Consider the following 26,192-nt stretch of genomic DNA (forward strand, 5'->3'; position numbering starts at 1 on the left):
TTTGGAGAAACAACCTCTCTCTTCTCAGCCTGTGTGATCCAGGGCAGCCAAGCCTATCCCCAGGCCCAAGTTTGGGCATTGACCTGGGTCTGGCAAGTCACTGAATTCCAGCAGCCTAACACATGATTGATCAGGGACAGGCACAAACTGGCCTGGTGAGATTTAGCTCTGGAACTTTTGCTGGAATCACTGAGGAAAGAAGACCTGGGAGCACCAAGCAGGCAGAACGTGAGCTGGAGCTGCCAGCCACTGTAATTGCCACCACGAGGCCAAAGACAGGAGAAGGTGAAGGCAAACCCAGGAAAGCAGAGTTGACACTCGAGAGACGGCGACCCCAAGACGCATGACCCTCTCAACACTGGCCCCCAACCCAGGACTTTTTCTGGACCTCTCTACTCCATGAGCCAATAAAGTCCTGTTTTGCAGAAGTCCGTCTGAGGGCGTTCATGTTCCTTACAACCAAACAAGTACTAGCTAATGAAGAGCACAGAACAAAGCATGTGACTTTTTGTTTGTTTTATTTTTTATAAAATCGATACATCACCTGCAATACTTCTAACACAGATGAGAACACTATAATAGGCTTTTGAAATATCATTAAATTATTCAACATATAAGTTAGAAGGAGACATGAGATCATTGCACCCCCATGGTCTCAAACAGTGCTGGGGTTATGCGGCTTTGGAGCCACAAAATGGCCTATCACAGATTTCTCTCCCTCACTCTCCTTTCCCCTCCCCAAACCCCTCACCACATGTCAGCCCTGCTTCCAGGAGAAGATGCCATCTCTAGACAAGAAGGTCACAGACTGCAGACCTCGAAGCTGCACCTGGATGAAGCTCTGAGCCGGGCCGCCAGCCTCTGAGCAGTCTCCCTTTTCCTTAGCTCAGTGAAGACCTGGCTCTGGCCAGGAGGGCTGCAAAAACTGAGCCAGGCTGCTTCTGCAGGACCTCAGGCCGATCAAACTCCAACACCTGGAAGGTGGAGAATGGAGAGAAGGGGCCGGGATACAGCTGAGCTTAGTCCTGGAGAATTCAGAGGCCTCCCATGGCAGTGGCTGAGCATCCATCCATTCCTTCCCCCAACACCAACCCCACCCAGGCACGCAGCTCTCACCTTCCCATTGTCCATGACCAGGATGCGATCACAGTTCAGGATGGTGGTGATTCGGTGGGCAATGATCAACACTGTACAGCCCCGGAAGGCCTCACGGATTGTGCCCTGGATCAGGCCATCCGTCTCCACATCAATGGAGGCTGTGGCTTCATCAATAAGGACAATCTGGTGGATACAAAACACAGGTGAAGGCAGCCTCTTTGGGCCCAAGAGAACTGGCCTTGTCCTGGTCCCACCACTAATTCCTCACGTCCCTTCCTCTCCAAGCCTCCATTTTCCTTGTCTGAAGAACTGAGCTGAGTTTCAAGTCCACTTTGGGCCTTAGTTCTCCATTACGTCATGAAGAAAGTGTTATGTCTCAGCCAAGAACTAATGATATCTTAGTGACCAGAGAACTAAGTTCTTGGAAGTGAAAATGGCCCAGTGACCACTTCTCATTTTATTAACTGCCTTCCCATTTGCCCAAATTAAAGTAGAACAGTGGCCTCCAAAGAAAGGTGTGTGTACATGGAGAGGTGCAGAGGCAATTCATCCAGTACACAGATAAACATTCCTTTTAGTTTGATATGTTTGTATTCATGTCATTAAAATATGCATTAGAACACTGAACTGGCAGAGAAAGAATGATTTTATAAATGTTTCTTAGTTTGGGATGAAACCGTTTTTAAAGAAGGACTATCATTAGCCGGGCGTTGTGGTGGGCGCCTGTAGTCCCAGCTGCTCGGGAGGCTGAGGCAAGAGAATCATGGAAGCCCAAGAGTTAGAGGTTGCTGTGAGCCGTGTGACGCCACGACACTCTACCCGAGGGCGGTACAGTGAGACTCTGTCTCTACAAAAAAAAAAAAAAAAAAAAAAAGAAGGACTATCATTAGTGAACCATAGGGTAGGTGGTAAAAAGATATGAGAAAAATCATAAAGGGATGACTCCAATTTGGGAAGCAATATAGAGGAAGCAATTTCAGGACGAACCAAATAGCTAAGTGAGTGGAATAAGGAACCAAGAAGTTAGAAAAGTGCTACAGAGGGTGGTACAGAGGGTGCCAAAAACATGTATACACATGTTAAGAGAAAAAACTGTCCTATTCACACCTGTCACATGGTGATGCTAGCATTCATTTGACTAATGCCATCTTTTGAGCAAATGTCATACTACACATTGCTACTGTAATTCAATTCAACTTTGAAAATTAACATAGATAACATCACTTAAAATGTGTATACATTTTTTTCTGTTTTCTTTTTTGTTTGTTTGTTTTGTTTTTTTGGCTGGGGCTGTGTTTGAACCCACTACCTCAAGTATATAGGGCTGGCACCCTACTCCCTTGAGCTACAGGAGTATACATTATTTTGGCATGCCCAGTATGTATCACAAATTCTGTTGTTCCTCTCTTTTAAGAAGAGGGGCAAAGTCCTATTTCCTCCCAACATTCTCCCCACTTCAGGCCCCACTGAGCTCTTTTGCCACAGCTCTAACTGTCCGCACCAGCAGTGTTTGCGTTTGTCATTAATTGCCCATGACATGTGTGCCTGTGTGTGCACCTGTGTGCAGACATGTACACATATGTGAGCACAGAGGAGGCCTATCCAGGCACGTGTGTGTTGCATCACTTGTGAGAGAACATGTTTGCCCCTTGCCAGCTAAGGTACTCAAATAGCTGAATATTATGGATAAAATATGTGAAAACGTTCTAGAAACACTGTTACATCAAACATTTAATAATATGCCATTTTCCCTAATTTTAATAAATATCAAAGGGATGTCCTGCAGCCAAGTTTTAAAAACAATGTGTAGTGGGTGATTTTTTAAGTCAAGTCTCGAACCTTTTGCCTTTTTCTGGACAAAGAAAGATTTGTTCGAGTGGCACCATTTCCCTAAGTTGCAGGGTTTCAGGGTATCAGGGTGCCATGGTTGAGAATCCCCAGCTGCCACGCCTCCCCAAACCACGGGGGCAACAGGATGCCCCTAGGTGTTTTCTTTCTTCCTGGAGAGGACATACAACTTGGTGTCCACTGTCAAGGGTACTGGAAGGAGAAAGACCTAAGGTGGGTCCCCGCCAGCTGGCAGTGGCAGTCTCACCTTGGAGTTGTGGAGAAGGGCTCGAGCGATGCATAGCAGCTGCCTCTGCCCAACGGAGAAGTTCTCGCCATTCTCCACCACTTCTGCCTGCAGCCTGCTGGGCAACCTTGAGATCTAGGAGATGGGGATGACAGGCAACAGGTCACCACCTCAGGGTGAGACCCAGCAGGGCTGCATGTCACCTCTCCCGCCCTGTTTTCTAGCCCCCACCCCCTCTCTGCACTCCAGCCTCCAGACCTCTTTTTCCTGACCGGGCCTGGACCGCTTGAGGCCCTTTGTGTCAGCTAGGTCTTCCCTGCTGCCCTAGTATTTGGTCACAGTTCAGCTGTCACATCCTTAAAGAGGCCTCACCTGGCCACCCCACAGAAAGGACCTGTTTCCCACTGAAGTTTCTATTGGTCTCATTACTACCCCACAGCACTCATCACTATCTGACAGTACCCCGCGCACCCACCTTCCTCACCCACTGGGTGCAGGAGTCCCTGCCTGCCCTGTCTCTGCTGTGGCCTTAGCTGGGCACAGTGCCTGCACAGCTTTGCCTCTGAGTGCCCTCAGTCTTTACATAGGGATCCCACATCAGCTCATCTCTGTGAGATTTTTAATCCATGACCTAAACCAGCAGCATTCAGAATACCACAGGAGGGGGGCCCCAAAGAACCAGCCCCCTGTTGAAGACACAGACCCAGACCAGGAATCCGGCCTTGGACCTACTTACAGTCTTGGCCAGAAACGTCCGCTCTAAGACATCCCAGATCTGCTCATCTGTGTAACAGTCGAAGGGGTCGAGATTGAATCTGCCTCGGGGAAAGAGAAGGACTCAGTGACCATACCAACCTTTGGACACTTACTCACATGCTCAGCAACTCACCTGGAATGCTTAGAACTGGACTTTGGAGTTTAGGGACACTCATGGAACCAACACGAGTGGTCATTTCTTGTGCCTCCTTGTCACCCTTCCCTTCTGCAGCATCAGCCCCCAAGTTTTATTTGGGGACCAGCTCTTCCCCTGTGCTCAAGTCCACATGTTCCAAGTGGGGAACCTTCCACACCGGGATGGACAGTGACTCAAGTATAAGTCGATGGCTTTTCTGTCTTTTGCTATGAAAAGAGTCCTAACGAATCATCCAGGCAATGAGCATCAGATTGGGGTCTATGTGGCTGTCACACCCGGTGGGGTTTGCACTCTCCTCTGACATGGGCAACACTACAGACACGGCCCTGTTCCGCAGACACACAGCTCTGGTAACACCTGCTAGCCTCCACCTTAGCCACACATGTTCTGTGTGTGGGGTTAAATGGTATTAAAGAAACAGCAGGTAGAATATCCTGTTTGCAGACATTTGACATTCTCCAAAGCATTTTTACAGACAGGCTTATTTGATATGAGATGTGTATCCCCCTTTAATTGATGATGAGACCATGGCTTATCAGTTTTAAATGGCTCGTTCAAGGTCACATCACAAATTAGTATGAGAGCCAGGCTGGAATTAAAGACATTCAAAGTTAGACAGAACCTTAAGGGTGTAGAACCCAGATCTCCTATATTCTAGTCCGTATTTCTTCATGCAGCAAAGGGAGAGTATGCCAGGTTATGGTTCAGATGGCCTGGGGTTATATCTCATCCTTTTCATTTACTTGTGTGTCCTTAACCAAATCACCTTTCCCTCTGAGTCCATTTTCTCCATCCATAAAATGAGGTGATAACACACGCTCAGAGGGTTGTTGTGCCTGCCAGGTGGTGTATTAAGGCATCTGGCTGACACATATGAATGCTCAATAATACTTCATATTTTTACTGCTCTTTATACCAAGATATAATAGCTTTGGCCAAGTTCTCCCTTAACACAGAAATCTGTCACTAAATGTTTTGTTACTCCCTAACACAAACCAGTCATTTTGAAACCCTGTGTCTGTGCATATGCTGTTCGCCTTCCCTACAAAGATTTTCTCCTCTTCTTCTGCGAGACAAGCTTCAATTTATCCTTCAAAACTTTGTTCAGGAGGAGAGATTAAAGATGGCGCTGAGTAACAGCTTTCCTGCAACTGGGAACAGCGAGTCTGGGGAGACAAGACTCCAGGCATCTCTGGCCGGTGGGATCTGCCTATAATCATCCCTTTGAGGATACAGGAAGCCAGCAAGGGACTTCTGGACCCCAAGAGGACAAAAACAGTGGAAAACTGGCAAGTGGTTTCGTGTGTCCGATCGACCTAATCACGCCGGCAACCGTAAGTACAAGCAGCAGTGAGACTGCAAACCGGAAAGGCCTTACCTGTGAACTGTTTTGGTGTTCTTGGACTTGGCACTCAGTTGAACTGCCTTGGGGAGAGCTTGAGCAGGAGTGTGGAGAACTCTGGGCATTGTCTGGGGCCCCAGACTGAGCCACTGAGCTGGGCGCAGAAAGCCATTGTGAAAGAACTGCCCCAGCAAGCTCCACCCTCAGGGTCTCAGAGCAAGGATTGGGCGGGTCAAAGTAACCTACTGACTGAGCAGCCTAAAGGCGGGGACTGAGCTGCCTTACAGCCTTAATCCTTAGGGGCAGAGTGAGACAGTTTTGGCACACTTGAGCCTTGGGCTGTTGCCCTGGGTAGAGTGCTGTGACATCACAGCTCATAGCAACCTCAAACTCCTGGGCTTGGCGCCACCCAGACCTCCGTAAGAGCTGTGCAGCGACTCCCAACCAATGACCCGCACCCACCGGGCCTCCACATTCCCTGACCAGGAACTGCAGGAGCCACGCAACCCTGCGTCCTCCCTCCTGTTTCCTCCCAACTTCCACACTAGCCCATTCATCTGGACAGGGACTCTGGTAGCTGCATGCCCTTTGGAGCCCTCCCTGCCTCTGCACAGAGCTCTTCTCCTGGCCAGAGACTGCTGGAGCCTTGGGCTCTATGTGCCAAAGTCACTGGGCGCCTGGCACTCCCAGAACCGTGCACACCACCCCCAGCCCTGTTGCTGGATCCGGGTGTGTCACAAACCGGAGCTGCTTCCACAACAGGAACTCCTTAGCTAGAGCAGCCCCAGAGGAACTACCCAGGGTCACTCCCTACAAAAATCCAGCAACAATAGAGTGAACCTGCTGGGGTCTAATCTTGGAGAGACACCTCCCCAACTCTGAGGACAGCCAGAGGCAATGGTGAAAAACAATCATGAGGCGAAATCAACAGAAAAACTCTGGCAATATGAATAATCAGAGTAGATCAACTCCCCCAAGGATCAATGGGGCAGAAACAGCACAAGACCCCATGCGCAAACAAATAGCTGAGATGTCAGAAATCGAATTCAGGATCTGGATAGCAAATAAGATCGAATTAGAATTCCAAAAGTTATCTCAAGAATTCAATGGATTCAAAGACCAAATGACCAAAGATTTCGACACATTGAGACAAGAAGTTGCATCACTCAAAGATCTGAGAAACACAGTAGAATCCCTCAGTAACAGAATGGAGCAAGCAGAAGAAATGATTTCTGACATTGAAAAAAAGCTTTCGAATGCTCCCAAACTCTCAAAGAAGAAGATAAATGGAGAGCAAAAACAGACCACTCTCTCAGAGAGCTCTCGGATAATTTGAAGAAAACCAATATTCGTCTTATAGGGATCCCCGAAAGTGATGAACTGGCTTCACAAGGCACAGAGTCTCTTCTCCATGAGATTATGAAGGAGAACTTTCCAGACATGCCAAGAGATTCCAAAATTCAGATAGCAGACAGTTTCAGAACTCCAGCACGACTCAACCCAAATAAAACATCCCCCAGACACATCATAATCAATTTCACTAAAGTTAATATGAAGGAGAAAATTCTGAAAGCTGCCAGATGAAAGAAAACCATTATCTACAAGGGGAAGAATATTAGAATAACTGCAGATCTCTCTGCTGAAAACTTTCAAGCTAGAAGAGGATGGTCCTCGACTTTTAATCTCCTAACACAAAATAACTTTCAACCCAGGATCCTGTACCCAGCTAAACTGAGCTTCATTTATGATGGAAAAATTAAATACTTCAACGACATTCACATGTTGAAGAAATTTGCCACAACTAAACCAGCTCTCCAGGACATTCTTAGGCCTATCCTCCATAAAGACCAGCGTAATTCTCCACCACAAAAGTAAACCCACCCAAAAAATTTTTGATCAAATTCCAACTTCCACAGTCGCAAAAGGATTAAAAATGTCTACCGGTCTCTCAAAAGGCTTATCAATACTCTCAATTAATGTGAATGGTTTAAATTGTCCTCTAAAGAGGCATAGGTTGGCGGACTGGATACAAAAACTCAAGCCAGATATCTGCTGCATCCAAGAATCGCATCTTACATTAAAAGACAGATATAGACTCAAGGTGAAGGGATGGTCATCTATATTTCAGGCAAATGGAAAGCAGAAAAAAGCAGGGATTGCAATCCTGTTCGCAGACGTAATAGGCTTTAAACCAACCAAAATAATTAAGGATAACACTTCATATTTGTTAAAGGTAATACTCAATATGATGAGATCTCAATTATTAATATTTATGCACCCAACCACAACGCACCTCAATTTATAAGAGAAACTCTAACAGACATGAGCAACTCGATTTCCTCAACTTCCATAGTAGTTGGAGATTTTAACACCCCTTTAGCAGTCCTGGATAGATCCTCCAAAAAGAAGTTAAGTGAAGAAATTTTAGATTTAAACTCAACCATTCAACATCTGGACTTAACAGACATCTACAGAACATTTCATCCCAAAAAAACTGAATACACATTCTTCTCATCAGCCCATGGAACATACTCCAAAATCAACCACATCCTAGGCCACAAATCTAACCTCAGAAAATTTTTAAAAAATAGAAATTATTCCTTGCATCTTCTCAGACCATCATGGAATAAAAGTTGAACTCAATAACAACAGGAACCTGCATACCCATACAAAAACATGGAAGCTAAACAACCTTATGCTGAAGGATACATGGGTTATAGACGAGATAAAGAAGGAAATCACCATATTTTTGGAACAAAACAACAATCAAGACATGAATTACCAGAACCTCTGGCACACTGCAAAGGCAGTCGTAAGAGGGAAATTTATAGCACTGCAAGCCTTCCTCAAGAAAACAGAAAGAGAGGAAGTCAATAACTTAATGGAACATCTCAAGCAACTGGAGAAACAAGAACACTTCAACCCCAAACTCAGCAGAAGAAAAGAAATAACCAAAATCAGAGCAGAATTAAATGAAATTGAAAACAAAAGAATTATACAACAGATCAATAAATCCAAAAGCTGGTTTTTTGAAAAGATCAATAAAATAGATAAACCTTTTGCCAACTTAACCAGGAAAAAAAGAGTAAAATCTCTAATTTCATCAATCGGAAATGGTAATGATGAAATAACAACAGACCCCTCAGAAATTTAAAAAATCCTTAACGAATACTACAAGAAATTCTACTCTCACAAATATGAAAATCTGAAAGAAATTGACCAATACCTAGAAGCACGCCACCTACCAAGACTTAGCCAGAACGAAGTGGAAATGTTAAACAGGCCTATATCAAGTTCTGAAATAGCATCAACTATACAAAATCTCCCTAAAAAGAAAAGCCCAGGACCAGATGGCTTTACGTCAGAATTCTACCAAACATTTAAAGAAGAACTATAGAAAAAGAAGGAATATTACCCAGCACATTCTATGAAGTAAACATCACCTTGATCCCCAAACCAGGGAAAGACCCAACAAGAAAAGAAAATTATAGACCAATATCACTAATGAATATAGATGCTAAAATACTCAATAAGATCCTAACAAACAGAATCCAACAACACATCAAAAAAATTATACACCATGACCAAGTTGGATTTTTCCCAGGGTCTCAAGGCTGGTTCAATATATGTAAATCTATAAATGTAATTCAACACATAAACAAACTTAAAAATAAAGACCATATGATTCTTTCAATTGATGCAGAAAAAGCTTTTGATAATATCCAGCATCCCTTCATCATCAGAGCACTTAAGAAAATTGGTATACAGAAATATAATCCAAGGACAAAGGAACCATGGACAGTAAAGAGGATCTCTATATTAATCATGAAAATGAACATCCTTTGGAAGTGGAATAGGCCTTTGAAAAGAAAAAAAATACTATACAGTGTTTTCTTGCTCTGACTGTAAAGTATAAAAAATATATTTATATTTATTCTATTTATAATAAATTAAAATTTCTAAATTCAATTAAAACTTTAAAAAATCAAAAAAAAAAAAAAGAAAATTGGTATAGAAGGGACATTTCTTAAACTAATAGAGGCCATCTACAGCAAACCCACAGCCAATATCATATTGAATGGAGTTAAATTGAAATCATTTCCACTTAGATCAGGAACCAGACAAGGCTGCCCATTGTCTCTACTACTCTTTAACATTGTAATGGAAGTTTTAGCCATTGCAATTAGGGAAGAAAAGGCGATGAAGGGTATCCACATAGGGTCAGAGGAGGTCAAACTTTAACTCTTCACAGATGATATGACTGTATATCTGGAAAACACTAGGGATTCTACTACAAAACTTTTAGAAGTGATCAAGGAATACAGCAATGTCTCAGGCTACAAAATCAACACCCATAAATCTGTAGCCTTTATATACACCAACAATAACCAAGCCAAACAAACAGTCAAGGACTCTATTCCTTTCACAGTAGTGCCAAAGAAGATGAAATATTTGGGAGTATACCTAACAAAGGACGTGAAAGATCTCTACAAAGAGAACTATGAAACTCTAAGAAAAGAAATAGCCAAAGATGTTAACAGATGGAAAAACATACCATGCTCATGGCTGGGAAGAATCAACATTGTTAAAATGTCCATACTGCCCAAAGCAATATATAACTTTAATGCAATTCCTATTAAAGCTCCATTGTCATACTTTAAAGATCTTGAAAAAATAATACTTCGTTTTATATGGAATCAGAAAAAAACCTCGAATAGCCAAGACATTACTCAAAAATAAAAACAAAGCAGGAGGAATCACGCTACCAGACCTGAGACTGTACTATAAATCCATAGTGATCAAAATAGCATGGTACTGGCACAAAAGCAGAGAAGTAGATGTCTGGAACAGAATAGAGAGCCAAGAGATGGATCCAGCTACTTACCATTATTTTATCTTTGACAAGCCAATTAAAAACATTCAGTGGGGAAAAGATTCCCTATTTAACAAATGGTGCTGGGTAAACTGGCTGGCAACCTGTAGAAGATTGAAACTGGACCCACACCTTTCACCATTAACTAAGATAGACTCTCACTGGATAAAAGATTTAAACTTAAGACATGAAACTATAAAAATACTTGAAGAAAGTGCAGCGAAAACTCTTGAAGGAATTGGCCTGGGTGAATATTTTATGAGGAGGACTCCCCAGGCAATTGAAGCAGTATCAAAAATACACTACTGGGACCTGATCAAACTAAAAAGCTTCTGCACAGCCAAGAACATAGTGAGTAAACCAAGCAGACAGCCCTTAGAATGGGAGAAAATATTTGCAGGTTATACCTCCGATAAAGGTCTAATAACCAGAATCCACAGAGAACTCAAATGTATTAGCAAGAAAAGAACATGTGACCCCATTTCAGGGTGGGCAAGGGACTTAAAGAGAAACTTCTCTAAAGAAGACCGATGCAAAATCTACAAACGCATGAAAAAAAGCTCATCATCCCTAATCATCAGAGAAATGCAAATCAAAACTACTCTGAGATATCACCTAACCCCAGTAAGAGTAGCCCACATAACAAAATCCCAAAACCAGAAATGTTGGCGTGGATGTGGAGGAAAGGGCACACTTCTATACTGCTGGTGGGAGTGCCCACTAATATGTTCCTTCTAGAAGGATGTTTGGAGAATACTTACAGACCTAAAAATAGACCTGCCATTCGATCCTATAATTCTTTTACTAGGTTTATACCCAGAAGACCAAAAGTCACAATATAACAAAGACGTCTGTACCAGAATGTTTATTGCAGCCCAATTCATAATTGCTAAGTCATGGAAGAAGCCCAAGTGCCCATCGACCCACGAATGGACTAGCAAATTGTGGTACGTTTATACCATGGAATACTATGCAGCCTTAAAGAAAGATGGAGACTTTACCTCTTTCATGTTTACATGGATGGAGCTGGAACATATTCTTCTTAGCAAAGTATCTCAGGAATGGAAGAAAAAGTATCCAATGTACTCAGCCTTACTATGAAGCTAAATTATAGCTTTCACATGAAGACTATAACCCAACTATAGCACAAGACTATGGGGAAAGGGCCAAGGAAGGGGAAGGGAGGGAGGAGGTTTTGGTGGAGGGAGGGTAATGGGTGGGGCCACATCTATGGTGCATCTTAGAATGGGTACAGGTGATTGCACTAATGTACACAGCTATGATTTAACAATAAAAATAAATAAATAAAATCATCTTCAGGGATAAAAAAAACAAAAAACTTTGTTCAAATGTCCTCCCCTCTGTGAAGTCTTTCTGGGTTCTCTGAGGCTGAATTACTCATCCTATTCCTGGCTCTCTCAGCACTTGGTTCAGGTTTTTGATCTAGCAATTACCTCCATCCATTATAACTTACTGGGCCTTATGCCCATACAAAACCGCTGTCCCCAACTACACTGTGAGTTTCTTATGGGGGCAAGGAGCAAGGGAAGAATTCATTCATAAAAATGTTCTTCCCTAACCTGGCAGAAGTCGGAAAAGCAAGTTAAGTGGAAGGATAAGGGAATGAGTGATAATTGAATGAAGAGATGAAGCGCTGGGACTTGGTTTCTCCTCTGACCCTTCATGTCAGCGAGACCTGGAGGATCCGTCCTGTTTTGAACGCACCTGTCTTCCTCAGGTTCAATGCCTTTGCCTCCCTTCACAGGGAAGGCATCGTTGGGAGCACTAATCTGGATAAAGTTTGGTCCTTGAGTTGACTTCTAAGGAAATAGCAAGTAGTAAAGAGGCTGAAAGATTGGATCTCCTTCTGGATCTTTCTCTCTTTCTCACTTCTCCACCAACCAGACTGTGAACCCACTGGAGAAGCATTTCCAACAATGTCCCCAGGCTCTGGCCCCGCAGGTGGAGGATGAGAACCAGCCGCATCAGTGGCAGTGACAGCACAATGCCCTGACCACCACCAATCCCACCTGGGCTTCCTTTCTATTTTTAGAGATGGGGTCTTGCTATGCTGTCCATGGAGAGCAGTGGTTACTCACAGGCACGATGCCTACTCCTGGGATCAAGCAATCCTCTCGCCTTAGCCTCCTGAGTGATTGGGACTGCAGACATGTGCCACCACACCCAGTGGGCGCTGATGAAATAGATACACCTTGTTTCTACACAGGGCATCATGGCTAACAGAACGCTCCCAAGTCTGCCAGCTCAACACCCTGGTGAGATGGGCCAAGGAGGTGTGAGTGGCCCAATGCACACTAGCCTCGACCCCTTGGTGAGGTGGGCCAAGGAGGCATGACAGGCCCAGATGTATACCAGCCTCGACACCTTCATGAGGTGGGCCAAGGAGGCATGAGAGGCCCAGATGTATACCAGCCTCGACACCCTAGGGAGGTGGGCAAAGGAGGCAAGAGAGGCCCAGATGTATACCAGCCTCGACACCTTAGGGAGGTGGGCCAAGAAGGCAAGAGAGGCCCAGATGTATATCAGCCTCAACACCTTAGGGAGGTGGGCCAAGGAGGCAAGACAGGCCCAGATGTATACCAGCCTCGACCCATTCGTGAGGTGGGCCAAGGAGGCATGAGAGGCCCAGATGTATACCAGCCTCGACACCTCGGTGAGGTGGGCCAGGGAGGCATGAGAGGCCCAGATGTATACCAGCCTCAACACCTCGGTGAGGTGTGCCAAGAAGGCATGAATGGCCTAGCTCACCGGGGAGAGACTGGAGGCCCCCAAATTGGGGCTGTGGCCACTGCTAACTAGAGGCATCCCAGAATTGCAACCCTTGCCCTGTGACTCCTCACAGCACACCGTCCTTCCACACCAGGCTGGCCGCTGGCCTGGCCCTCACCTGATGGTTCCTGAGAGCAGCACCGGATCTTGAGGGATAACTGACAGCTTGGACCGCAGGTCTTCCAGGCCAATGCTGCAGATGTCTACGCCATCAATGAGGATCCGTCCTGCTGCGGGCTCCACCAAGCGGAAGAGAGCCATGCCCAAGGAAGACTTCCCTGTTGGGTAAGAAAGAGTGCCTCAATTTCCTCACCTGCTCTGGAAAAGTACAGAGAAGTATGGTGTTTGTCCCTGACTCCGTCCTCTCTGTGGCCCATTTTTTGTCACTGTGAGCTGTGAGAGCATCTCTGTTCCACAGGGTGCCCCAAACCATGAGCAGCTTTCTTACAGCCCAGAGCAGAGGTCACAGTGGGGCCTCTGGATCAAAGCCAGCCCACATATATGTTTTGTTTCATGGACACAGTATACAATTACTTTTAAATCCCTTGCCAGCATTTAAAGAAAACCCTGAAGATTTTACATTTAAAAATTGAAATTGCATGGTTCTCTTGAAACTTAGTAGAACTGGCAACACTGGGCCCACATCCCCCCAGGAACAAAGAGGTGGAGCTGAGTGTGGCGGCCTCACTGAGACAGAGCAGTGTCCTCCAGTCCTCACCGGGCCCTCTCCACCCCCTTGCATCACACCCAGACACACCACACTCATCTATGACTTGCCAGGCCCCAGAGAATTTGAATCCACCCCACCAGTTCTTGAAGATTAAAATCTATGGATGTTTAGGTCTCCAGGCGCCTAGTAGGTACTCAAAAAAAACCTAGTGAATTATTATAGTAAGTTGGACCAGTATCTACCAAGAGCTTCTCAAGGCCAGATACCAGCCCTCTCAGACCAACTGGCAGGTGAAAAATAGAAGAGGACCCAAAAGAATACACCTGGCAAATCTACCTTACAGCAGTGCAGACGCTGCAGGGTTGCTGAGGAGGGGAGACAAAGAAAGGCTTAAGTCGTACAGGGGGCTTCCCGGAGGAGGCAGCTCGAGGGCACCCAAGGGCAGGAGAGGAAAGAACCAAATCGAACAGAATCTTTGAACAAAGCAAGGAGGCAGAGGGAGGGACAGTTGGACCAGATCTTCCAGAAGTGATAGGTGAGGAAGAGTGAGAAAAAGTCCAGGAAAGCAGAGGGACGGGGAGACGAAGGAGGAGGCGGACAGGAGAGGCACAGGAAGGGAGGGGAGGAGGGGAGAGGGGGGAGGAGGCTGACAGGAGAGGCACAGGAAGGGAGGGGAGGAGGGGAGAGGGGGGAGGAGGCTGACAGGAGAGGCACAGGAAGGGAGGGGAGGAGGGGAGAGGGGGGAGGAGGCTGGGAGGAGAGGTGCAGGAAGGGGGGGAAGAGGGGAGAGGGGGGAGGAGGCTGACAGGAGAGGCACAGGAAGGGAGGGGAGGAGGGGAGAGGGGGGAGGAGGCTGACAGGAGAGGCACAGGAAGGGAGGGGAGGAGGGGAGAGGGGGGAGGAGGCTGGGAGGAGAGGTGCAGGAAGGGGGGGAAGAGGGGAGAGGGGGGAGGAGGCTGACAGGAGAGGCACAGGAAGGGAGGGGAGGAGGGGAGAGGGGGGAGGAGGCTGACAGGAGAGGCACAGGAAGGGAGGGGAGGAGGGGAGAGGGGGGAGGAGGCTGACAGGAGAGGCACAGGAAGGGAGGGGAGGAGGGGAGAGGGGGGAGGAGGCTGGGAGGAGAGGTGCAGGAAGGGGGGGAAGAGGGGAGAGGGGGGAGGAGGCTGACAGGAGAGGAGCAGAAAGGGAGGGGAGGAGGGGACGGGGGGAGGAGGCTAAGAGGAGAGGAGCAGAAAGGGAGGGGAGGGGGGACGGGGGGAGGAGGCTAAGAGGAGAGGAGCAGAAAGGGAGGGGAGGGGGGACGGGGGAGGAGGCTAAGAGGAGAGGAGCAGAAAGGGAGGGGAGGGGGACGGGGGGAGGAGGCTAAGAGGAGAGGAGCAGAAAGGGAGGGGAGGAGGGGACGGGGGGAGGAGGCTAAGAGGAGAGGAGCAGAAAGGGAGGGGAGGAGGGGACGGGGGGAGGAGGCTAAGAGGAGAGGAGCAGAAAGGGAGGGGAGGGGGGACGGGGGCAGGAGACTAAGAGGAGAGGAGCAGAAAGGGAGGGGAGGAGGGGACGGGGGGAGGAGGCTAAGAGGAGAGGAGCAGAAAGGGAGGGGAGGGGGGACGGGGGGAGGAGGCTGAGAGGAGAGGAGCAGAAAGGGAGGGGAGGAGGGGACGGGGGGAGGAGGCTAAGAGGAGAGGAGCAGAAAGGGAGGGGAGGAGGGGAAAGGAGGGTAACTGACAGCTTGGACGGCAGGCCTTCCAGGCCAATGCTGCAGATGTCTACGCCATCAATGAGGATCCATACTGCTGTGGGCTCCACCAAGGACACTTGACTCCTAGGTCCATGCTTCACCCTGGCAGAGCCCTCACTGCCGCCTGAAGTGCTGTTCTGTGGACCCTGCGCACCTTTCACATCTCAGCTCAAACCCTAGCCTCCATGCTATGAGTACCACCAACATCATTACTCTGCATAGCACCACACTGTTTATTTCTTTTTTTTTTTTCCCACACTGTTTATTTCCATCATGGAAGTCACCACAATTCATAATTGTCACATTTATCTCTTTGTTGTATTTTCTAACATTTGTCTCCTCTGCTGGTGTCCCATGATAGCAGGAACCCTGGGTTTCACTCTCCAGGGTCTATTTTCCACAGGGCCCTACACAGCATGAGGGTGCAAAATATATTTGTGGAGTAACTGATCAAATACACACGCTGTGTTGAACCACACCACTTGGTTTTGTGTGCCAGCTGGTAGGTCATGCCCCCATGGCCCTGAGTGCTGACCAGAAGAACAAGCTCCCTGACCCAAATGGCCATATCCGCATGGCACCACAAGAGGCTACTCCTGCAATTCAGCACTCCACCGCAGATCCACCCGCCACAGGCCACCTCCAGCCATGTGCCACCATTACACCTAGACTGGATGGAGCAAAAGCCCTCAGCCCAGACACCTGTGACTACTACCTAGATAGCCTCACCAAACAGCCACTGGTACCACCATGGGGAAACATGGGCAGAGCAATCTCCTGTAATGCCTACCTCAGTGGACTCACTCAGCCCTTTGCCTAAGCTTCCAACAGCAGCCTAGGGAAAGATTCATTACTCCACATGAAGATTCTCTCATTATTGGCTCAGGTCTCATGACCCACAAAGGCACCTGCCAAGATCTCCCAACCTACCCCATTGCAAACTGCAGCCCTGTGATGCACCTAGGTGCCTGACAAGAACCTGTAATTCACCCCAGCACCAGCTACAGTCCCAGGACATTTCCAAGCACGTGCCAAGATCCCATGACCCACCCAGGCACCTGACCGAGCTTCTAACTGTGAATTGGGAACCGATTCACCAATCTTAATAACTATCTCCAGCATTGAATTGGATTATAACAAGCACAGGGGATCAAGATGGTGCAGGAGAACAGCTATTTCATAGTCTGTCAATGGCTCCATCCCTCTCCCACAAAGTCAATCCTCGGGAGTAGGACACAAAAGCATCATCTAGGGACCTTTCCTCCTAAGCAGAAGTGTTCCCAGAAAAGAAAAGGCTTGCTGCAAACCTATCAGCCCTGAGCTGAGAGAAGGTTTCAGAGGAGAAGAAACTAGCAAAAACATTCTGGCAAGATGAAAAAACAAGGACAATACCAAAGGATCACTATAAATCCACAGCAATGGACCCCAACCAAAAGGAAATTGTCAAAGTGTCAGAAATGGAATTCAGAATATGGATAATAAAAAAGATGAATGGGATTGAAGACGGAGCTGAAAACCAACACAAAGAATGAAGCCAAAAAAAATATTTCGGGACATTAATGAAAAATGAAACACTCACTGAAGAGACAAAATAAGCAACGATATAACAGAACTTAAAATGAAAAAGGCATTTAGGGAATTACAAAATACACCAGAAAGCTTTAACAACAAGCTAGCTCTGGAGAAGAGAGAATCTCAGGGCTTGATGCCTCTTGAACTACCCCAGTCAGTCAAAGATGCAGAAAGAGAATAAAGAATAATGAACCCAGAGAAATACAAAACTATGTGAAATGAACCAATTCCTTGAATTACCGGTATCCCAGAAGGAGAAGAAAAGTTAAAAAGCATGGAAAACCTATTTGAGAGAATTACTGAGAAGAACTTCCCTGGTATTGCTAGAGAGTCAGATACTTGGATACAAGATAGTCACTGAACATGAGGAATATTCATAGCAAATGGGACATCTCTAAGACATAGAGTCATAAACCTGGCCAAAGTCAAAATGAAAGAAAAAAATTCTACAAGCTGCAAGATGAAAGCAACAACTAACCCACAAAGGAAAACCCATCAGGCTAGCAGTAGACTTCTCAAGACCTTATAAACCAGAAGGGACTGGGCCCCATTTTTTTTTTTTTTTTGAGACACAGTCTTACCATGTCACCCTCAGTAGAGTGCAATGGCGTCACAGCTCACAGCAACCTCAAACTCTTGGGCTCAAGCAATTCTTTTGCGTCAGCCTCCCAAGTAGCTTGGACTGCAGGCACTTGCCACAATGCCCAGCTATTTTTTTGTTGCAGTTGTCATTGTTATTTAGCAGGCCCAGGCTGGGTTTGAACCCGCCATCCCTGGTGTATGTGGCTGGCACTCTAACCACTGAGCTGTGGGTACTGAGCCAATTATTTTTATATTCTTAAATTGAAAACAAACCTGCCAGTCTAATTTTCATATATGATGAAGAAATAAAGACAAGCAAACATTAAGGGAATTTGTCACACTAGGCCTGCCCTATAGGAAATGCTCAAAAGTACATTATACGTACAATAGTACGATAGATACCCACTAGTTTAAAAACACCCCAAAGTTATAGCTCACAGCTCTTATAAAGCAATAGAACAAGAAAGAAAACAAAGCAATAAGGTATCATCCAACATGACGAACAGAATAGCATCCCACATATCAACATTAACACTCAACATGAATGGTCAGGGGAATGCCCCACTTAAAAGACATAGATTGGCTGAATAGATGAGAAAACACAATCCAAGTATTTGCTACCTCCAAGAAACACATCTAAACCACAAAAAATCACATAAACTCAAGCTTAAGGGATGAAAAAAATGCTATGCAAATGAAAATGAAAAGCAAGTGGGTGTAGCCATTCTCATAGCATATAAAATAGACTTTAAAATATTAGTGAAAAAAAGACAAACAAGAACATTATATAATGGTAAAGGTAATAATTTAACAATAAGGCATATCAATTCCAAATATATATGCACCTAACATAGGAGGTCCTATTTCATAAAACAAGTTCTTCTAGATCTAAACAAAGAAATAAATAGTAACATCTCAATTGCTGGGGACGTCAACACTCCACTGACAGAACTGGACAGCTCATCAAAGCAGAAAATTAATAAAGAACCCGTAATTCACTGAACTTAAACAGGATTCCAAAACAAATGGACCTAGAAGACATTTGCAGAACATTCTGCCAAAACAACTACTAAATATGGTTCTTGTCAGCACATGGGACATTTTCTAAGATTGGTCAGAGGCCACAAAACAAGTCTAAGCAAATTCAAAAAAATCATAATCATACCATCTATTTTCTTAGACAAAAACTAGAATAAAACTAGAAATTATTATTTCTTAGAATAAAACTAGAAATCAATTCCAAAAGAAAGATTTGAAGCTATACAAAGTCATGGAAATTAAACAACCTGTGGCTGAATGATCCTTCAGTCAATAATGAAATTAAGATGGAAATCAAAAGATTTCCCAAACAGAATGACAAAGGGGACACAAGCTATTAAAATCTATGGGATACAGTAAAAGAAATCCTACGGAGGAACCCCATAACCTTAAATGCCTACATTAAAAAGACAGAGAGATCACAAATTACCAACCTAATATCACATCTCTAGGAAGTAGAAAAAGAAGAACAAACCAACCCCAAAGCCAGCAGAAGAAAAGAAAGAAAGCTTAGAGCAGAACTAAATGAAATGAAAACCAAAAAAAGAAAAACAATACAAAGGATCAAGGAAACAAAAAGTTGGTTCTTTGAAAAGATAAACAAAATCAATACACCTCTAGCCAGATTAACCAGAAATAAAAGAGAAAGGACTCAAATAACCTCAGTCAGAAATGAAAAAGGAGACATAACAACTGAAACCATAGAAATACAAAATATCATCCATGAACACTATGATAACCTCTATGCAAACAAACTAGAAACCTAGAAGGAATGGATAAGTTCCTGGAAACACACAACCTCCCAGACCTGAATCAGGAAGAAACAGAAATACTGAACAGACCAATATTGAGCAGTATGACTGACGCAGTTATAGAAAAATCTCCCAACAGTAAAAAACAAAAACAAAAAAACAAAACCCGGACCATATTTTTGGTGGATGGATTCATGGCCAAATTTTTCCAGACCTACAAAGAAGAATTGGTACCTACCCTGCAGAAACTATTCCATAATATCAAGAAGGAGAGAATTCTCCTTAACTCATTCCATGAAGCCAATATCACCTTCATGCCAAAGCCAGGAAAGGACATAACAAAAATAGAAAACTACAGACCAATATTCCTTATGAATAAAGATACAAAAATCTTCAACAAAATACTAGCAAACCGAATTCAAGATAGATAATCCACCATGATCACATGGGTTTCATCCCAGGGATACAAGGATGTTCCAAAATACAAAAATCAGTACACAACACTCATCACATAAACAGAAACAGAAACAAAGATCACAGAATCATTTCAACAGATGCAGAAAAAGCATTTGATAAAATCTAACACCCTTTCATGATAAAAGCCCTGAACAAATCGGGCATAGGAGCAACATACCTCAAAATTATAAAAGCCATATATGATGAACGCCCCCCACACCCCCGCAGCCAACATCACACTGAATGGGGGAAAACTGTTAGCATTCCCAAGAACTAAAACATAGCACTGGAAATCCTAACCAGAGCAATCAGGCTAGAAAAAGAAATAAAGGACACTCAAATTGGGAAAGAGAAGGTCAAACTATCCCTGTTTGCTGATGATGTGATCTTGTATCTAGAAACCCCTAAATACTCCTGGAATCAATAAATAAATTCAGCAAAGTCTCAGGTTACAAAATCGATGTACATGAATAAGTAGCATGTCTATATACTATTAAGGGTCAAGCTGAGAGTCTAATAAAAAACTCAATACCATTTGCAATAGTTACAAAGAAAATAAAATTCCTAGAAATATATCTAACCAAGGAGGTGAAAGATCTCTACAAGGAGAACTACAAAACCCTGATGAAAGAAATCACAGATGGCACAAATGGAAAAACATCCCAATTCTCACAGGTCAGTTGAATCAACATCATTAAAACATCCATCCCAAAGTGATTTATAAATTCAGTGAAATCCCTGTTAAAATACCAACTCTCATATTTCACAAATCTAGAAAAAATAATCCCAATCTTGATTTGGAACCAAAAAGAACCCAAAAGCTTCTTCACCACAAAGGAAATAATCACTAGAGTGAATAGACAACCTACAGAATGGGAGAAAATATTCTCAAACTGTAATCCAACAAAGGACTTGTATCCAGGATCTACAAAGAACTCAAACCCCATCAAAAAGTGGACAATGGCTCTGCGGCTGTGGCTCCAGTGGCTAAGGAGCCAACCAAATACATCTGATTCAAATCCAGCCTGGACCTGACAAATAACAATGATGGCTGCAACCAAAAAATAGCCAGGCGTTGTGGCGGGCACCTGTAGTCCCAGCCACTTGGGAGGCAGAGGCAGGAGACTCGCTTAAGTCCATGAGTTGGAGGTTGCTGTGAGCTGTGATGCCACAGCACTCTACCCAGGGCGACAGCTTGAGGCTCTCTCTCAAAAAAAAAAAAAAAAAAAAAGTGGACAAAACCTAGGTGTGGTGAGTCATACCCATATCCCAGCACTCTGGGAGGCCAAAGGGAGAGAACCCCTTGTACTCAGAAGTTTGAGACCATCTTAAGCAAGAATAAGACCCCATCTCCATTAAAAATAGAAAAAATAGCTGGGCATTATGGCATACACCTGTAGTCCCAGCTACTGAGGAGGCTGAAGCCAGAGGATGACTTGAGCCTAGGAGTTTGAGGATGCTGTGAGCCGGGCTGATTCCACAGCACTCTAGGTGGAATGACAGAGTTAAGTCTTTGTCTGTTAAAAAAAAAAAAAAGTGGGCAGTGCCTGTGGCTCAAGGAGTAGGGCGCTGGTCCCACATGCTGGAGGTGGTGGGTTCAAACCCAGCCCCGGCCAAAAACCACAAAAAAAAAAAAAAGTAGGCAAAAGACATGAACTAAAATGTTTTGAAAGAAGATAGACAAATGACCCACAAACATGAAAAATGCCAACAACATTAATCATCAGTGAGATGTAGACTAAAACTGCAATGAGATACCACCTTATACCTGCTGGAATGGTCATTATAAAAAGTCAAAACACAGTAGATACTCCTGGCACAGATGCCAAGATAAAGGAACACTTATACACTGTTGGTGGGACTGTGAATTATTACAACTGCTATGGAAAACAGCATGGAAATTCCTTAAAGAAATTTGATCCAACAATCCCACTGCTGGGTACCCAAAGGAAATAAAGTCATTTTATAAAAATAAAAAAAAAAGACACCTGCACCTGACTGTTTATCACAACATCATTCACCTTTGCAAAGATGTGGAATCAACCTAAGTGCCCACCAATTCATGAATGGATAAAGAAAACATGGTATATTCATACCTTAGAGTACTACTCACCCATAGAAAGGAATGAAATTGCAGCAACTTTGATGCAACTGGATGGAAAAGCAAACACCATATGTTCTGCCTAGTAAGTGGGAGCTAGACGATGGCACACATCAAATGTCATGAGAAACCAAGAAAGAGATGGGATGGGATAGGTTGGGAGATGAATGTGGAATGAAGACTTATCTATTGGATATAATGAACACTGTTCTGTCGGTAGACACAACAAAAGCCCTGACTTAAGCCTTATACAAGGTATCCACATAACAAAAACACTTGTACCCTTTTATTATTTTTAAATAAAAATAAAACAACAAAGACACAAAACCAGGTCTGGTACCCAAAAGCCAAAGAAGAGGGCTCAGCTTACCAGAACCTGTCCTTCCCACAATGCCCACCACTTCGTGGCCATGAATGGTCAGGTTGATGCCATGAAGGACAATGGATGTGTTGTCTCTGTACTTCATCTGATAGTCCTGGAACATGATTTCTCCATGCTGCGGCCACCCCTGGGGACAACTTGTGCCTTCCACGTGTAATGGAGCCTCAGAGACACACATCTTATTTTTAAAGAAAGAAAAAGAAATCAATAGTTATCATCAATCTCTGCCCATCACCTGTTATCATCAATCTCTGCCTACCACCTGCAGACCTGCCAACCTCCAGCTGTTGGGTATGTGACCCACCTGGCCTGCCCTGCACCATTGTCAGCCACCACTGTGCAATCAAAGGAGAACCCCAAGAGCCACTGTGCAATCGAAGGAGAACCCCAAAGCTGCTGTGCGATCAAAGGAGAACCCCAAGAGCCACTGTGTGATCAAAGGAGAACCCCAAGAGCCACTGTGCAATTGAAGAACCCAAAAGCTGCTGTGCGATCAAAGGAGAACCCCAAGAGCCGCTGTGATCGAAGGAGAACCCCAAGAGCCGCTGTGTGATCGAAGGAGAACCCCAAAGCTTTTGTGCGATCAAAGGAGAACCCCAAGAGCCGCTGTGTGATCGAAGGAGAACCCCAAGAGTCACTGTGTGATCAAAGGAGAACCCCAAAGCTGCTGTGCGATCGAAGGAGAACCCCAAGAGCCACTGTATGATGGAAGGAGAACCCCAAAGCTTTTGTGTGCTCAAAGGAGAACCCCAAGAGGAGCACCAATCCCCGGCACTCACCTCACACACCTACTTTTCTCACAGGTGAGTATGAAACCCATATAGCCAGCCCCATTATTAGCCTACAGCACTTTTTCTAATTTATTCTTATTTATTGCTCTAAAGCAATAGAATCCAGAATAATGACTAAGAAAGCAGCATCCCTATGGGGTGCCTTCTGTCACTCAAAGCCATGGGCAGACTTTATCTTTCTCTATCCTTGTCCTATGAGATGAGCCTTTCTCTTTTTTAATCTTTTATTATATTTCTTTTTTCTTTTTTTTTTTTTTTTTGTGGTTTTTTGGCCGGGGCTGGGTTTGAACCCGCCACCTCCGGCATATGGGACCGGCGCCCTACTCACTGAGCCACAGGCGCCGCCCTATATTTCTTTTTTCTTATTTCAGATTATTACAGGGTACAAATGATTAGGTTACAATGTTTTCATTTATTGGTTGCAGTTGTGCCCCAGGAGGTGTGCCATGTATCCTTACATCGGGCCTGCTGGGTAGGAGCACACCAATGTCCCCTCTTCCCCTTTCCCCCTCACTCTTCCCCTCTCCTACCTTCTCCTCTCCCCCTAATGTGAATTAAATTGAGTTTTTCCCTTCTGTGGGCATGTATTAGTTGGTCTACTGGCTTCATACTAGTATTGAGTATATAGCATACTTGCTTTTCCATTCTTGTGATACTTTTTAGATGCATTTCCCAAGCAAGGAAAGAAAGACTCCAACAGATAAAACAACTTGCTTAAGATCATGCGGTTCATGAGTGGATGATCTGGGACTCAAACACAGATCTGCCAAACTCCAAGCCCACCACTCCATAGTAAGCAGTAGGGTGTATTGAGAGGAAAGATCGCTGGGGAAGAAGCACGCCCCCCAGCTGCACATCACCACTCCCCACCACCTGGAAGCAGGGCCACCGGCTGCACGTCACCGCTCCCCAGCACCTTCATGTACTGCAGCATCCTCTCGATAGCCGTGAAGTACGCCTCTGTCTCTGAGCCCATTCGAGCAGTAGCCTGGAAGTTGGACGCCAGCTGGAAGGAAGGAGAAGCGTCAGGAGGTCAAGAGGCTGCCTGGGGTGTGCTCAAGCTCTCAACACTCCTGAAAACCCCTGGTAGCATCACCCTGAGTGGCCTCTCGGACCAAGACAATTTCCCAACTCAGTGTAGCAGACCCCTCTCAGCCCATGTCTGAGTTTAGCCGCAGCTGTGGTGGGCAGTTCAGGGTGAGAACCCACTGGACATCACTCCACCTCAAGTGCCCTCTCGATGTCTTTCTGCTTTCTGCTCAAAACCTGCACCCACACCGAGGAGCCCACTCAATCCAGGTGCAAGTGCTTCCCAGAAGCCCCGGGTAGCTAAGGCTGTTGAAAACAAGCTTCAGCTGATAGGGACAAGAGCTGGTAGGTAAATGCTCCCGTCTCTCAGCCTTTGGGGGCACAATCCTGGGAATTTCTCAAATGCTCCTTTGGGAGTGCTCAGTAGACCGAGAACAGGCGCCTCAATGACACTCCCATGTGAATTTCCTCCTTCCCTGCCTCCCTCGCCTGCTCCCTCCGTCCTGTCTGCTGGGAGCATTTCCCCAGACAAGCTGCCTGTACCCAGTCCTTGTTTCAGGCCCTGCCTTCAGAGAAAGGCTACAGGAAGCTAGGGACACTGGGGAACTGGGGGCACCCCCAGTGAGGAAACTGGGGTGCACAGAGGGGGCGTGACATACACAGCATCATCTTAAAGCTGGAGGCAGAGCTGCAGTTGAGATCCCAGTCTTTAGGCTTCTTTACCCTGGTCCAAGACACGGGCAAACAGGGTATGCAGAGGGTGCTGGGTAACAAGTCTATTACGCATTCACTCCTCAAACTCTGCTGTTAGGCTTTGTGCCCAGTGCTGGGCCAGGCTCTGTGTTCCAAAGTGCAGCAGACACAGGCCCTGCCCTTGAGGAGCTCCCCACTGGCTGGGTAGCAAATAAGTCCCCAGAGAGCAGTGGTGCAGAGGACTCACTCCACAAGGGAGTGGCCCAAAGGAGGGGATCCTGCAAGGAGAGGTAAGATTTAGCAAGCTAAAGATGGGTGCAGAAGTCTTTGGCTAAGATTTAGCAAGCTAAAGATGGGTGTAGAAGTGTGGGGAAAGGAGAAGACCTCTTGAGCCCGAGAAGGAGCCCAGCATGGCAGAAAGGTGCCAGGCTGTGCGGGAGGCAGGGAGGACTGGAAGGCCGCCTTCCGTCCTGTCCCCCTGCCAGCTAGACACTGCAGGTGTCCTTGCCAGCAGGCCACCGTCACAGCCATCTGGCAGCCTGTGCTTCGGATAGCTTGGTTGATCCAAACCAATCATGTCATTTCTACTCCTCTTGAGGTATGGACCCACGACACAATTCTGGCCAATGAAACATGAGGAAGTGTCAGATGGGAGTATTCTGGGAACTTTTCTTTGCTCTTAAAAAGGACACACGGAGAAAGTTATCTCCTCTCCATCCTCTGGCTATTATTGTGTGAATATGCAAAGCTTCAGTCAGCAGCAGCCCCTGTGATAGTGAGTAGTAGCCTGAGAAGTGGCTGAGGACAGAGCTGGGCTGTGGATGCCGGTGCAAAAAGATAAAACAGTCATGGGTTCGTGCTGGGCCACTAAGCCAGCCAGCTGAGAATGGCCCTCTCCCGGCCTTCTGCTCACATCAGAAAACAAGGTCCCAGGTGAGGCCCCTGTGACCTGGGTCTTTGGCAGCTAGACGCATCTCTGACGTGCACTGAGAAACCTCTTAGGTCTGCAAAGCAAGATGGTGTGTGATTTTTGCTTCCCAAACCTTGAACGTATCTCCTCAAGACTGCGTGCGGAAGTCATCCAGGTACTGGCTTGACCAGAGTAAAGTGCACGTTGGGGTCAGGTTTGGTGCACAAGGAGATGAGTTTCTGAAGGTTACTGAACAAGGCAGTGACAAGATAAAAACTCTATAATTAAAGGTTGCTCTGTGCAGCAATTCTCAACCTGTGGGTCGCAACCCCTTGTAACAATGAAAATACATTGCGGCATTAGGAAGGTTGAGAACCACTCCAGTCTAGTGAGA

The 26,192-nt window shown here is 45.5% G+C and overlaps 1 protein-coding gene across 2 annotated transcripts in view; it reads right to left on the minus strand.

Annotated features, from left to right (window-relative positions):
• Window positions 1-545: 545 nt before the first annotated feature.
• Window positions 546-26,192, minus strand: part of ABCC11 (ATP binding cassette subfamily C member 11) — a 91,738-nt gene continuing 66,091 nt past the window's right edge. The window contains exons 1-8 of one of the 2 annotated variants that reach the window (XM_053582117.1): window positions 24,855-24,941; window positions 24,083-24,172; window positions 22,364-22,553; window positions 13,209-13,368; window positions 3,909-3,987; window positions 3,194-3,307; window positions 1,117-1,281; window positions 546-974 (exon numbers count right to left, since the gene is read on the minus strand). In XM_053582117.1, the coding sequence (XP_053438092.1) occupies window positions 882-974; window positions 1,117-1,281; window positions 3,194-3,307; window positions 3,909-3,987; window positions 13,209-13,368; window positions 22,364-22,553; window positions 24,083-24,142 (861 nt within the window). In that variant the 5' untranslated portion in view covers window positions 24,143-24,172; window positions 24,855-24,941 and the 3' untranslated portion in view covers window positions 546-881. Of the gene's footprint in view, window positions 975-1,116; window positions 1,282-3,193; window positions 3,308-3,908; window positions 3,988-13,208; window positions 13,369-22,363; window positions 22,554-24,082; window positions 24,173-24,854; window positions 24,942-26,192 lie in introns of those variants that run through there. The other variant, XM_053582118.1, reaches the window with a different exon arrangement.

The sequence above is a fragment of the Nycticebus coucang genome, chromosome 2, assembly GCF_027406575.1.
Source record: "Nycticebus coucang isolate mNycCou1 chromosome 2, mNycCou1.pri, whole genome shotgun sequence".
Lineage (NCBI taxonomy): Eukaryota > Metazoa > Chordata > Mammalia > Primates > Lorisidae > Nycticebus > Nycticebus coucang.